Source organism: Pseudochaenichthys georgianus, chromosome 12, assembly GCF_902827115.2.
Source record: "Pseudochaenichthys georgianus chromosome 12, fPseGeo1.2, whole genome shotgun sequence".
In the NCBI taxonomy this organism is placed as follows: Eukaryota; Metazoa; Chordata; class Actinopteri; order Perciformes; family Channichthyidae; genus Pseudochaenichthys; species Pseudochaenichthys georgianus.
Genome location: NC_047514.1, coordinates 19,975,223 through 19,991,135, shown reverse-complemented (window position 1 = coordinate 19,991,135; position 15,913 = coordinate 19,975,223). Strand labels below are relative to the sequence as shown.

General features: G+C 41.0%; 1 protein-coding gene across 1 annotated transcript; it reads right to left on the bottom strand.

The window, feature by feature from the left end:
- Positions 1–288: 288 nt before the first annotated feature.
- On the bottom strand, positions 289–15,255 carry aebp1a (AE binding protein 1a). The gene is made up of 20 exons (XM_034096100.2): positions 14,641–15,255; positions 10,786–11,004; positions 10,262–10,318; positions 9,694–9,762; positions 9,242–9,301; positions 9,067–9,126; positions 7,986–8,063; positions 7,258–7,367; positions 7,016–7,155; positions 6,273–6,357; positions 6,045–6,189; positions 5,168–5,247; positions 4,961–5,084; positions 4,190–4,386; positions 3,191–3,364; positions 2,974–3,099; positions 2,629–2,872; positions 1,788–1,927; positions 1,396–1,495; positions 289–1,305 (listed from the first exon to the last, which is right to left on the bottom strand). The coding sequence occupies exons 1-20, from the start codon at positions 14,888–14,890 to the stop codon at positions 728–730; spliced, it is 3,036 nt and encodes a 1,011-aa protein (XP_033951991.1). The 5' UTR covers positions 14,891–15,255; the 3' UTR covers positions 289–727.
- Between the last annotated feature and the right edge of the window lie 658 nt (positions 15,256–15,913).

Sequence of the window (15,913 nt, the reverse complement as noted above, 5' to 3'; positions counted from 1 at the left end):
GCGTGAAGATGGACGGTGTGGCGCAGTGCGCTGTGCAATGATCATCAGATCAAGGGGTGAAACCCGCCGCTGCTGCGTCTGTAAAGCCGGTGTGTCCTTGGGCAAGACACTTCACCTGAACTTGCTCCTGTGGGTATTGTCCAGAGTGACCATTGCATGTATGTAAAATATGTGTGTGATGTGTATTTGTAAAGCGCTTTGAGCACTGGAAAAAGCGCTATAATAAATGTAAGGAATTATTATTATTATTATTAAGTCATCTTTAGAACCACAAAATCATACACAATCTAAAGTTACTTAGAAAAATGTTTTAATCAAATGCATTCAGAAGTACATTTAATCAGTTGAACTGATTAAATTGCTCATACTGTAAAGCAATTAAGAAACATAAAGATATACAGACATTTCAAATGGAGAGGTACCTAATTATGTCCTGTTTGTGTTGTGACATGTTTATTGTTTTATTAAAGCCAAATATATTGAGCTGTATAGTGTATGCTTAGCACAATCTTTTATTCCAGATCAATTCTCTGACTGAACATTTCCCAAAACAAATTTGTATTACGGACGTTCCCTTAAACTTTAGTCTCCGCTCACAATGTTCCCCCGAATCCAGTATTTTGAGCGCTAAATAACTTGTGTGTTCTGTGTTTTTAAAGCTGTGAGGATGCAGCAATCAGAAGTGGTTAGTAAGGTTTTACATGGATGTTGTGTCACTGAATGTAGATCAGTCAATAGTGTATTCGAAAGGATAGTCCTGTGTGGGCGCCGAGTCAAAGATAACGCTATCGAATGGATTCTCTGTCATCCAACTGTCCGGAAACCAGGAATCATACCAGGAAGTGGTTCTCTCGGTCGTAGGTTCTGTTGTGGGGGCTGTAGTTGTGGTAGTCGTCGTCGTCGTTGTTGTTGTTGTGGTTGTGGTTGTTGGAGTAGGTATGGTAATGAGACCGCCTCGTAACCTCTGCAGACGCAGACGGCGTAAACGCAAGATCTTGAGCCGCCTGAGTCGCTCTGCCTTCTGGAGTCTGGCGTGATCGTCGACGGTGGTGGCCACAGGGCTTGGCGCTGTAGTCGTTCTCACCACAGTTACTTTGGGGACAAGTCGGATGGGCTTCTTGCCATGGAGCTTCAGGATTTGTTTGATGCGGTCCCAGTTTGATTTGACTAAGGTGAAGCTGCATGAAGTGGCTCCAACGTCGTAGCCCACCATGCATATTCTGGTCTGAGGGGTGTAGCCGTCAGCTCTGGCCGTCACTCTGAACTCTCCAGGATTCAACAGACGCCAGTAATCACCACCTAAAGCTAGAATGAGTGTAGGGCAAAGGTTAGAAGCTGACATTCTTGACCAAAAAGTCTAATAAATACGTGTCTTTGTTGTTGTCCACAACATACCAGTTCTGACATCATGGCGTATTCCCTCCACAGATATAGTGGCATTAGGCAGCGGACCTCCCTCCACGTCTCTCACTACACCCTTTATTCCACGATTTACCTGAACAGAAAACAGCATTTCAGGTTCAGCCTAATCATGGTTTATATTACTTTCAGTGGGACCCAATCACTAGTCTATCAACCAAGGAAATATGCAAACATCATGGGGATAAAAACATTAAACGTGCCAATGGAGGCTACACAACACAAGACTGAACAGACCACACCAGTTTCAATGTGAAGGATAGAAAAGCAGCTGTTAACAGCCACATATCAAGTCTACAAACAGGGGGAATTGATGTCCAAAGTATTCTGACTAGAGTTTAATTTATACTCATCAGTCCAGTTCTCACTTGTTCGATGAAGGACAACAGAGCCTCACGATTGTTCTCCCACTCCAGAGGCAGTTCACTCTCATGGGGAAACTTGTCACAGCCCAGGAAGATGGACAGCTCGAAGCAGTTGGTGTGCAGGTAGCTGAAGTCATTCATACCTGTGGGAGAAAAAAAGCTTTTAAGGGAGCTTTGATAAAGGATCAGTGCTGTCTAGATGATTCTTTTATTAGTCAAGGTACTCCTGAGGCATCTGCACCTTGATACATTATTTAAATGCTCAATGCATGCCATTTGCAATATAAACGGCAACATGACCTTCCAACAAACAATGAACTATTTTCCATCAAGCTTAGAAATACTGATGAGATGTGTAGATATTTCAGTTTAAGCAGGAACTGTGTCATGAAAGAAATGACGCTGTTGAGCTTAAGAGCATTACAATTTGCATCCCATATACAGTACTTCAATTCAAATCGGATGGTCTCCTGAAGACTTTGTTACCACCAAAGTTGGATTTCAGGCGAAGTGGGTAACTGCCCCTCAAAAGCTCCAGTGTTCTTGTGTGTCAATTGTTTTTTGGTAATTGGATTACTTGCAAACTGTTTCATTTTGTTGAAAACTATAACACAGGAGGTGTTGGTTAGCTGGTCTCTGTGACAAATATAGTTAAGCTATCATCTATGGTGGTGTGTTTAGGGTTAGGGTTATGTACTTGATGGAGACCTTGGGAATGCCAAACAGATTAAATGGTCTATGGATACCACCAGGAATAAATGGATTACGTTGTTTGCTCTTTCATTGTTGCACAGTTGTTTGCACTGTTAACATTTCTTTGATTCCCTCTTGTGTCAACACTTACTGCCCACCACTGGATCCCAGTTGGCTCTGTTGGTGATGCCTTGACCCCCAGTGACATCATCGCCATGGCATGAGCCTCGGTATGTCTCCGTCATGGTCACATGGCTGTGGGCGTATGACATGGCCAACCATCTGAACATGGCGTCATCTGGTGTCTCTCTCAGAGACCCCTCGTTCTGCCGCTGAATGCGAGCCCACGTCTCCTCATTCATGTTAGAGTTATCACTCCGTCGGCTATCCGTAGACTTTGACAACATCAAAGGATTAATGTGTTATTATATGGGAGTAAAAATCCCGACGTGATCTATATGTGTTTAATAAGATTGTATTTGTGAAACAGCCTTACAGAAATTGGTTGACGCTGCATGTCAAACGGGTAGGCGACCATTTTTTCTCCTCCTTGCAAATTTGCTCCCAGCACAAATGGGGTACGCTGCATCCAGGTAATGATGGATTTTGTTTCAGTAGCAAACTGTGAGAGGAAAAAGAAAAGAAAAGTTTGAGTTTCAACACATCTTGGTTAAAGTGGTTTATGGGTCCTCGGTGGCCTTGAACAAACTCACAGAGCCATTGAGGACGTTTTCTGTGTGGGGAATGTGATGATTCGGCACGATACGAGGTACCCAGCCTCTGTCCTCAGCTCCCCAGAGAATGCTGTTGAGGTCTGGGAAATTCTTGAAGATGTCGTAACCTTCTTCGGTCCAGTGGCCCAACGCCCAATTCCCCATCTCTGAGCCCTGAAGGACAAAAGGAAGACCATGTTAGTTCTCAAAGAATAGTTTTTGCATACATATGAAGCCTTTTAGCCTCAGTAAATACACATGACCTTTCTATGGAAAAAACAGGATGCAGGCCTTAAAGGCTGGAAAACTTGACAGCATGCAACTGGTGCCCATATTTATTTCCCCCCTGGCCCTTAAAGGTCCCCTATTATACTGTTTTTCATCAATATCTTATAGGTCTCAGATACATACAAATCATGTCTCTGAAGTGTTTGGCTCCAAACACCAAACAGATCATTGCAGCATTACCCACAATCCCCTCTGTTTCAGCCCTGTTTCAAAAGTGCTGATTCTGTGTCTGTTACTTTAGATGAAAATAAGGAGCCACTCCCCATGCCCCTCTGAGAGACATTTGGTTAAAAAGAACTCAATAGTGCTCTATTAGGAGATTCAGGTGATAAGGGGGGGGGGTACCTTAATTGGTTATGGGCTAATGGTTACACAACCCAAAAAAACATGACATCACAAAGTGGCCAAAATCTGATCAGCTCCTTTTCAGACAGGTTTTTATATAAATGGTTCAGGACAAATGGAGAGCAAATCTTTTTTCCTGACATTTTCTGAATCTCTTTACACAGAGGGGACACTTGTTTATGTATAAAAGACAATTTGATTTTGTATAATATGTGACTTTTAAAGGCTGCCCCTACATGCTGCTGGTGCCCATCTTTGTTTGCACCGGCCCCTTAAGAAAGCCTGAGTCCGGCACTGACTGCGGATACCGGTATTCTTTCCAAGTTAATCCAACATTTATGAATGTGTAATTTATGTTCATCATACCATCTCGTAGGCCAGTTCGTAAGCATCAGGGTTGAGTGAGGGCACCAGGTGTATTCTCACTCCGTCCACCAGGCGGTGCACTCTGGGGTTGTCATCATTGTACTCCTTGCACAGGAACTGCATCAGCAGGAGAAGAAGCTCACGACCCAGCGCCTCGTTACCATGGAGACCAGCTGTGTACCGAAATTCAGGCTCACCTAGAAAGCAACAGCACGCAGATTTATAAACCTCAAGAAATGCGGCTTTATTTATAGTCATGAATCCTGTGTAGTCGTGTTAGGTAAACACACACTACTTATCGTATTTCTTAGGAAGTATCATAGGTAATTCATAAACACGAGAACAAATAGGCATAAATAGAACGTTTTACAAGTACTTTTTGACACACCTACATACTGTAGCTACCCACATCGCTGTTTTTAGCTAATGATGTGTGAAAAGGATTATGTGTCCAAAAATCACATTTTCTAGTTTAGCTATCTCTTGAGCAAACTAGCTTCAACTTAGCCTCCAATGACAGCCATGCTTGCAAGCTTCAAGTTCATTGACTACACCACGCATGATTGGCTAGAAAGGCCAATGTGAGTATGGACCCCGCAAATATGTTTTAATGAGACGAAACACACTAAAACCAACTCCTATGGTTACAAAAAGGTCAAATTAAAGCACTTTTTGCATTGTTGATTGTACAGGGGACAAAGTTATTGTACAATTATGAAAATGATCTTTTATCTGGTAACGCTGTTTTTTTTTGCTGTCTGTTTCTCACACCTGTCTCGTGCTCTCCTGGGTTGTCAGAGATCTCCATGGCGTACATCTTCAGGCCCTGAGAGCTTTTACCAATGTTGTAGATCCTGGTGATGTTAGGACACTCTTCGTTGATCACCTTCATCATCTGTAAGAGGAAACTCTTTTGTGATATTGTTCTTTTCAGAATTATAATAGGGCAGTAGTTTTTGATCAGACTTAAAAACAGACCTGTCTCATGTCCTTGTAGTTGTGGTGTCTGAAGTCCAATTCGTCTGAGGAGTTCACTTCATTCTCACTGCGGTAGCTGCCTGAAAGAAGTAACACGCTCATAGTACACTAGAAGTTCTGCTGTTTTAGTCAAATTGGCAAATCTCTGTAATATTAAAGTCTTGCATTCAAATATTACTAAAAAACAAAACTGAGAAACTATTAGCATTCAAATATACTTGAAGCATCAAAAGTAAAAGCACACATGCACAATTTCAGGATAATTATACTATTACATAATAATTGTTGTTGCAGCAAAGTGTTTATAGATTTTGCAGCTTTCACTTTATTTTATATTCTGCTACTGTAGGTAGAGTTCAAGGTTAACTTCACAATAGTTTTGCCTTATCTGATAAATAATGATTTATTTCTTATCATATTCAGCATTATTAATCAAGTACCTCAACATTGTGATATATAGACATTTTATTTATTGGGATAAACCCCTTGAGATGCACCAAGGACAGTAGATGAATAGATGTTCTTAGAGACTTTCTACCACTTGGAAATGTTGTATAACAAAGTTGTGCTTTGATTTAGTTACCATGTAAAACACTTTTCCTAACACTGATGTCATGAAGTTTGTTTTGTGAAACAGACTCTTGTGTAAACCATTCTATCTTCAAGTTTGGCAACAGGTGTTGTTATTCTCGCAGTGGAGGATGACATATCCCTGAAAGGAATGAGAAAGCTCAGTGCCTCACGAGGTCATTACACTCTTTAAAGATCTGTAAAACTGCTTCAACCAAGGCCTCATAGTTTCAGAAAGAGACGATTCATTTACTCCTGATAACAGATAAGGTCAGTGGTGTTGTAGTATGTTTTCTGTGATACTGACCGGGTAGTTGGCAGGCCAGGACCTCCGCTCTGAGACACAAGCTGCCGTTCCAGCTCTGCGGCAGGATGCGCATGTACCGCGCCACCACGGGCGTAGAAAACTGGCTCAGCACCGGCGTGTCCTTATCCACATTCCCATAGAACAACTGCAGGAGGACCATCACACAGAATAGATTATTACGTTTTTAATCTGTCATTTTAAGCTTTTATTTATTTATCTTTAACTAACCCATTCAGCGTAGCCATCATGAAGTATAGTCCAGTCACGGCTGTCGTTACTGAAGGACACAAAGTAGGAGGAGACGAAATCCTCCCTATAGGAAAAATGTTTGATTAATCAGTAAACATTTTAACAGACCTGTATGGAAGCTAATTTCTGACAGGAGAAAATAATGTCCTAAATCAAAATTATGAATAGTTTTTTATACTTAAATTCCTTTCGGCTCTTAGGAACAATACTGTGTCTTTCAGCTCACGTTTTGTTTTGTGCTCCCAACATTTACTGTTGTGGTTAAGTCACATAATTTGAATTTCCTGCTTTCTAGCCATCCAAGAAATCCAATCCACACTACCCAGCAGACGGACACAGTAAGAGACTCGCAGGTGGACATCGTGCAGCATTTAGCCTCTAGGTCAGGGGTTCCCAACCTTTTTTCCCAAGAGCCCCCCCAGGTTGGGAACCACTGCTCTACGTGACAGATACTTCCGCCAGGAGTTGGAAGAGACCATAAACGGAGCTAAAAGTGAGGACATTTTGGACTCGCTATTGGACTATTGTAAGGTTTCTGTAAATACACATTTAAATAGTCTGGTCTAGACCTGCTTTGTATGAAAAGCGCCCTGAGATTACTTCTTTAATGATAAATCTCTTGATAAAATAAGTTGAATTGCCCTCATTTTTCCTGCAGAGATGGGCTTCCGATGTTCTATAAATGTGACATACAAAACAATGAATCACAACAATAGACTCACAGTTGGTCTGAGTTTCTTCCCTGAGTGATGACCGCGGTGAACTCCACCTCTCGGCGGGCATCCACCTCAAACCAGTGGGCCTTCTCTTCCGGCTCCGCGCACCACGCACCTCCGAACAGATCGTCCTCATTATCAGAGCCCTGCAAGGAAACACATGTTTCTGAGACAGGAGACAGATAATTGCTTTGAGAGCAGACTTTCAATATTCCCAAAGTAACTATTGTGTTTTATGTGTAGCCTACCTGCATGTTGAGTCGTCCCCTCTGAGCCGTGAAGCCGTAGTGAGACTGAGAGGACGCCAGCAGCTGGTCGTCCTCCACCCGGTGAGACTCCAGGCCAAGAGGAGGACACTCTGAGAGGGAAAGCAAACACAGACAGGGTGTGTTCAATGTTTCGAAATACTCTGATTCAAAACACACATTTGATTCATTCTTGGAAGCCACAGAACGGCTTTAACAAGAGAGTTGAAAGCATTTTTTCTTTTGAATGAAGATGTCCTTTAAAGACAATGTAGTAGTTTAAAAAAGGTCTAATGGATTAAAAAAAAGAACAGTGGTGAAAGTATTTAGAACCTTTCCCGAAGTAAAGCACAAATTAAACACTGTGTAAACACAGCTTAATACTTTAAAATGTACTTAAAATAATGAAAAGTGGAAGTATTCATTGTGCAGGAAATTGTGTTTGACTATTATATAGGATTTTACTGCTGCATTAATATGTATGTGGCATTTTACTGATTTAGATATAGACATAGAGTAAATGTAAATGTAAATGTATGCTGTCAGAAACTGTAAATGTAAAAAGTACAACATTTGGCTCTGAAATGTAGTAAAGTAAAAGTTTAAAGTAGCATCAAAAGCCAAATTGTGATAAGTAGTGTACAAGTACTTGAATACTGGTAGTTGGTATAAGTACTTAGTTACAATCCACCAATTAAAAGGATTTGTGTTCCTGACAGTATTTCTCTTACTTTTTGGTTCCACAGGCTCTGAAATCTGCTTCAGTCGCTCCTCCTCTTCCTCCTCCCACTTCTTCCTCAGGCGCTCAGCTTCAGAGTGTAACGAAGAAACAATATGTGTCAAAACATGTTCTCAAATGGACCTTGATCTCCAGCCAACCACCTACACCAAAATATTTCCATATGTGCTCGCACAATGCACCTTCATTCCCATTCATACATTCCTCATGTGTTTCTTACCTTTAACATTGATTAGTTTAGTCTATTTGAGCGAATGTATTTAAGGCTGTTCATGCGGAAAATATGTGATGATGATTTTATATTTGACTTTACAGGAAATACCAAAATGTTGTGTAAGGCTTTTACAGACAGCTGTTGGAAATCCCTCCTCCATCCTCTATCTCTTCCAGACCCTTTTGTTCTAAAATTGTCTTTAAAAGAACACTGAAGAATAAAGGATAAAAGAAAACGCGGATAAAGGTGGGTCTTTTTGGACCCGGTGAGGTGGTTTTCTTGAAGTATCATTGTAATTACATTTTTTTATCATTTCATATTAGCTATTACTCAAAAAACATGTTTTGGATATCATGCCATTCACATTTAAAATTGATATTTTATACATTTTAAGAAATTGTAGTTTTTGTATTACTACCCAAAGCTTCCATAAGTGGGTCAAAAATGACCCGCATGCATTTTCTACGGAATTACGTTTTTTTTTCAAAATGTAAAAAAAATTCTAAAATTCTAAATACTGAAAAATTAAATATAAAATATTTCTAGTGTGAACCAAAATATAATACTAAATATTATACAAGTGATTTTTCTTAACCAAAAATGGCATAAAAACATATTATTCTAATACGAGTCCTTTTTGACCCACTTATGGAAGAGTGTAGGGTCCAGTCACTCGTGCATCTAAGGGTTAACAATCTTTAAAAAAACTCCTCAATTTATCATAGTTTCATGTTTAAAAAAGAGTATTATTTTCTTGATGGTCACTCTAATTCTCAAAAAATTAAATAAAACCTTTGTATGGGACTATTTTCAGTGGTGGATTGATCCAAACAATTTCAAGGAAAATTAGATTATAAACCTTTTTCTGCCTTTTCTTTGCGAGCCTTATCCTCCTCTTCTTCTTGTCTCTTAGCAGCCACTGTGAGGAGACAATCAGAAACAGAAACAATTCATGTTACATTTAGTTAAAAAGGATTCATAGCTAAAACTGCAGCACATTTATTTGTTTGTATCTATCCAAATGATTGACGTACAGTCAGCGTAATCATATTCTTCATACCAGGGGACGACAAATGGGACACTGGTGGTTTCCTCTGAAACAGAAGGAAATAAGTGATAAAACATATCCCTACTTTCAAATCAAATCAAGTTTTATTTATATAGCACATTTATAAACGATTTTTGGTCGAGCCAAAGTGCTGTACATATAATAAAAATAGCCTACAGTAGAGACACTTTACAGCAAATACAACAGCACAGATTGTTCAGAATATCAGTATGAGAAAAAACGACACCCTCTATCCTTAGACCCTCTGTCCTTAGACCCTCACATCGTACAAGGAACAACTTCCAGAGAAAACCCACAGTTACATTGAATTAATCGGACTCTAATTGTAAAAGTAAGACAAACTAATAATGAGTCAAACAAAGTATACCATGTTGGCGCCTCTCTTCTTTGAAATCAATTCTTTAAATGAACCCAGACCTGGTATAAACATGATGACCTCAGTAGTTGTGGCTTTTTTATCATCAGGATATCCAACAGGCCGCACATCTGTGAAGCACAGAGCACATGCTGTATTAATATAAAATGTTATAGCACAATCTCTGACATCAAACAAAAGAGGTTATAAGCTCATAAGTCCATTGACATTTTAGGGGAAATAAAACTGCATAAAAAATAAATCTTCCTCTTTGTATGTCTTCCTTTAAAGTCTTTATTATAGTCTGTCTTTAAGTGTTGAAAACATCTAAATAATAAATCTGTTATAAGGAAACTAGCAGTGTGCTGATTTGATGGAGCCTCCAGGTCCTTTTTCACATCACAGCCCTCATAGCCCGCTGGAACCTCTGAGCTGTGTCATAAAAGGCTCCATAAAGTCTTTGGCTCTGACTGAGTGGATGTTGGAGAAAAAAGTCTAACTACCCAGTAGTCAGCGCCGGGCTCATTGGGAGTTTTTGTTGGAATGGTTGGCTCTATGGAGATGTCTGCATGAATATAAAACACCAAAAGTAACATTTGTGAAAGAACTAAAACCGTCTCCGGGTCTCACCCAGGCCCGGCTCCTCTGGCTCTGCAGGCGTCGTTGGGGTCACAGCAGGTTGTTTCACTGTGAACATCAAGTTAAAAGGACAGAGAATGGTGGTGAAATACTTTTTTTTACAAGAATAGACTTCAGATTTCCAAGAGGCTATTTTGTATCTGTAGTCCCTGGATAGATGTTGTTAGTCAACCTAAAGACACATTTCAGTAAATACAATCAAATAAAAACATGCAACATACATTACTGGAATACTTAATACAAAACAAAAAAAAAAAGAACATGATAAAACACAGGCAGTGCACAGACACTGGGTTGTAAGGAGCAGAAGATTGTGTCAGTGTTGGCAGAGCTGATTCCTCACTAACCAGGTTTTGAATTGGGATTTAAATAATTCCCTGCTCAACAAGTTGTATTTTTTGGTGTAAACAGATTTCTTGTCCAGTATTTTGAGTGTTTGTTTGTACAATGACTCCAGTGGTTTTAATGTTGTTGTACTGGCATGTGACCAGGTGGTTAAACAGTAGTGTACATACCTGTTCCCCAGCCCAGTCCAATCAGCAGCCTCTCCTCCTCCTCGTCCACAGAGGGTGGCCCGGTGTCCGGCTGCACCGTGGTCGTCATCTTTAGCTTCTTGGTGGGTTTTGGTGCTTTGGGTTTTTTGGTGGGTTTTGGTGCTTTTGGCTTTTTGGTTGGTTTAGGAGCTTTCTGCTTCTTTGCCTTGGCTTTCTTCTCTGCTGCTTTCTTTGCCTTGGCTTCAAAGAGACGAGGTAAAGGAGGAGGTAAAGGAGGAACACTTTTGGTTATTTGAAACCCGTAAAATGTGAGCATGGCACGTAAAGCAGCTTTGCAGTTTCTTTGTATTCAGGCCCGGTTCCAGAACAAAATGACTCAGGGTGCATCTGAGATTAGAGAGGGTGCAGTTGTAAAGTGCTATCGGAGTGGACCTAACCTCCTCTAGGAGGGTCCTCACCTCCTCTATGGGGGTCCGGGGGCATGCTCCCCCGGGAAGATTTTTTTTTTTTAAATATTGAAGTTCAAAGCATCAATCTGGTGCACTTTGAGAGCAAAATTAAGAGATCTATGGATCTATGTGCTCTTTGCTTGATCATGCCTTCCCAGTCCCTTATCACGTAGCCTATAAGAGCATGGCACCAGTTGTTGTAGCCAGTTGTGGTGAAGGCATCTGACTTACTTGAACCGAAATGTCTACATACATAGCAGAAGATGGCATCTTTTTCACATGAATATTCCAGCCAATCTCTGTTTTGAGACCATGAGCTGCAAAATGAGCGCCTTACCCCACTGTACAGGTGAGTTGGGTACTTTTTTAAATATACCTGGGCAGGTTCTGTTTTGCCGAGGTCCTCTGGCACTTGCGGGCCACTGAGGGGTGGCGGTGTTTGGGGCAACGAAGAAAGCTGCGGCTGCTCCGCCTCCGTGGGCGAGGCGGGCAAAGCCGGCGAGTCGGGCGTTAGTGTCCACGACAGCGGCCGCGGGTAACGTAATGTCCCCATGATCTGAACTGTTATTACCTGCAGTAGATGCAGTGTTACTGCTGGCGATAAGGGCTGGTTGTTTTAACCATTTTCTGATGTCCATCATTGACTGCTGTGTACTGTAAGCACCTTGCAGATGACGAACGCACCTGACATAATAACGTTACTTACCGTTTAAATTGACCAAATAAATGCAGCAGACAATGTTATTTAATCACAATTACAAGTTATTTTATTTCAACTATATTATTATTATTATTATTATTATTACTACTACTATTATTATTATTGTTATTATTTATGTAATATTTTTCACTTTTCATTTTTTTCACTTTTCATTTTTTTTTTTTTACTTTTCATTTTTCAAATGAGGGTGCATAACGACTCAACTGAGGGTACAATGCACCCTTATGCACCCCCGTAGAACCGGGCCTGTTTGTATTAGATAATACTTTTACTGCCAATTCTTTCTTCTCTTCTTGTCTGTTTATATGTTGGATATATTTACAGCTAATTTCTTACTGTACCTAAACACGAAACAACTGAAACCTAACTCGGCAAACATAAACTTTAAATGCTGCACAAAAGATAATTTTGCTTGTTCATTGGTTTGTTTTGGTCTGAGACCAAACAAGAAAGCAGTCAGAGGAGACCATTGCCAAGCCCTAATAACCTCCCCTTTGACAGTCAATACTGTACAGAGGAAATAGTTATATAAGAGGTGGATTTTCTGGCAAAGCAATAGGAGAGGTCATAGTTATGTTTTTTCCTCCTGGGAGCATGACTGCTCTGCAAATGTTATATTTAACATATTTGGGAAATACTGTATGCTTGCTTTTTTGTTAAGAGGAGACACTAATCTTTCATAATGCCTTTGTGTATTAATGTCCGGTCTGTTTAGCCTAGCTTAGCATGAAACCATAAAGATTGGAAAAGTCTGGCTCTGCATGAAGTAAAAAAAATACACCTACGAAAACCACCAACAGGAAATGTAGCCTAATTAAACAACCAGGTAAACCAGTAAACATTTTAAGGCAGTGTGGTAAATTATACTTGTGTGTTGTGTGAGCATGGTAGTATTTCTGCAAATCCAACATTTAGTTTTCAAGACATTAAAAGACAAACACACGGATGTACGGAGGCGGTCTGGGAACCTTCAATCAGCTCAGTGTCGCCTTACACCTTCTCAGCTGTCTGATGAGAGGCTGCTTACAGACTTAAAAGTGGAAAATGGTTGGTGTCATGTTGAACATGGATTATTACAGAGAAGGTATCTTAAAGGAATTCAGGGTTTTTAATCCACCGTTGTTATGCAATCATCATCAGACTCCAACACAGACACAGAGGCGGCTTGTTTTCTTCTGCTAGACATGTTTCCTGATGTTCCTTAAACACAACAACCCCTCACTGCCAATCCATTACTCGCCCCCGGTGTTTGGGCAGCCACTTTTTATTACTGTCAGTCACCTTTTCTTTCTGTGAGTCTACACAGAAATAACAAACAACCTTTTAATCCACAGGTCCAGGTCAGGATCAGACCTCAAAGCTTTTTCTGGTTTGTCTTCTCAATCCCAGTTATGTTTTTTTATCAAATGATGTGCATGATGGTGACAATTAATCATTGCTTAATCCAAATCAGGCTCGATGGGCCCAAGACATAATTCCCTTTAACAAGTGCACATTTCTTAGGAAACCACTGCCATGGACTGGCCAACATGGTGTCAAAAATCTCATTTAAGAAACTCAATTTCATAAGAATCCATAGTTGTTGAGATATTTCCATCTGGACCAAAGTGGTGGATCAACTGACAGCTTACTATTGTATTAATAAACAGTTTTTAATCAACTTAACTAAATAAAATGCATATTTGTATATAACTGGTGGCATTTCAGCAAAGGAGTACTGGTTGGTGATTGGACTCCTGCATTAGTCTGCTGCTGTATATATGGGACTGGTGAGGCCAAACAACACTTTTGTTATGCTTGCAATAATAAACACAATATTACAACAACCCGTAAAAGGATCCAAAAGTTGTAAACATTTGATTGTGAACAAGGGATGGTGAAGAAGTTGCATGCTCAGCAAAGCCTTCCCCAGATGTACAGAGCCTGAAGGAAGTGAAAAATAGTTTTGGCTTCTGTAATTATGGCCTGAAATGTAACTTACACATGAACATCTCTGACGGCTGGGCTTGTGGTTTTGCTTGATGCAGCGGAAAGTTAACATTCTGAAGAACGTCAGTGCCATGAATGCTACTGAAAGCGGGCCCACGTAAATCTGCTCACTTACGGAAAATCGTAGTGGAAATATTTCTGCTGTTGCTCCGAGTTTGTATTTTTCACAGATGTTGCTTTTTTGGAGACATAATCGAGGTACAGACGCCACTCTCACTGTAGCAACTAGTTCGCTCACTCTGCTGCACAAAACGTGAGTGCACAACCTGTGTTCCTGCCAGAGAGCGCAGGTCTTGTTGGTGCCAAGAAAATGTCAGACCACCAACTGGATCACAACAAGTTTCTGCCCCGTCACCTCTGAATCACTTTTATCAAAACAAATTCCCCGTCTCTTCTGCAGCAAAAAACACATGTGGTCAGATTTTAACAAAGGTTTTTGTGACCATATGTTGTCTTAGTCAAATAAATCTGTGGACGAGAGAAAGCCAGAGGCAGCTCCAGATAACAGAGTTCAAACCCAATGTTTTCCTTCCACAGAGATTGATTGCCTTTCCTGTCTGTGTATCCTCAGAGTATTGGCTGCAAGCTGTGGCAGCATGCTCAGAGGCCAGAAAAGTTCAAAGGAATCTGCACATGTATGCCCTTTAAAGGCCTAAATTCACCCAATAGTATACGTTGTGTGTCTGTGTTAGTCATACCATCATACCTCCTTCTTACCTGCCTCAATTTCCTCAGGTGTTTTCTTTTTCTTTGGTTTTTTGGTCGTCTCTTCCACCACCTCAGCAGGATCATCCGACATTTCAATACCTCCTTCTTCCCCCTGTCTCATGGGCATGACCAGTGCTCGGGTTTCTCGCACCGGAATCTGGTCCCTGGAGACTTTGATTTCCTTGACATCTTCTCGAGCACACACCAGAGCGCAGCACAGGGTCACAGCTGCCCAGACGACCAGCACCTCAGCCCTCATTTCTCCAATGAAAGTACAACGCAGGCTGGGAGGAAACAGACCAACCGTACTCCGAGAAAGACCCCTGAATATCAAACTAAATGTAGACCCCAAATCACAAACATCTGACCTGCAGATGCACAGTTTCCTCTGGAGGTCCTTAAGAAGTCTCAGGAGACATCAAAGGGAATTCAGAGAACAAAAGGATGAACCTTCAGAGTGTGGAGAGCTTGCTCCTCTCTGAGGTCAAAGTCAGCGTGGAGATCAGAAGGAAACTTTGTGGGCTGGAGGTTTTAAAGCTGCCTCCTGGTCGATCTGGAGAGGAGGAAATGTATCTGTCTGGAGTGGATTTTCTCCAGCAGCAGATCAAAACACCTCCCTCTTCTTCCTCCTCCTCCTCCTCCTTCTCCTCCTCCTCCTCCTCCTCCTCCTCCTCCTCCTCCTCCTCCTCCTCCTCCTCCTCCTCCTCCTCCTCCTCCTCCTCAGCTCCCCCCTATATACTCCTCAGTCACATCTCTCCCTCATAGCCCTTCACCCCCTTTTCCCCTCACCCATCTCTAAGGAGAGGGGAGGAGCATCTGCCACATGTGACATTCCTACGTGGGAGGGGGGAAAGAAAGAAGGAAAGAAAGAAGAAACACAATTAAAGCAGGACATGTTTTGCTCCGTTCCGCCGTTGTTCTTAGAAAAACAGAACAGAAGAGAATGACTCAACCAGAATTGAGTAAATAAAGTAAATTTGAGGTTGAAAACAATGTGTGTGCAACAATGCAACAGATGTCGTTTTCTTTGTAAGTTGCAAGAAACTTGATTAAGGCAACAGAGATGAAATGCACTTACAGTTAATGCAGATGCAGCCTCATTTTGTCTGGTATGACCTGTAGCTCATGGTTGCTAATGTTTAAAGATGTGCTAATTTATATTTCTGGGCACTTTGTATGCAGTAGAACACTGAAATTACAACATTGACATATTATCCCTGTCGTTATGGCAAACATATTGATCCATTATTGATTCATTTATCAGACACAAAGCAACACTATC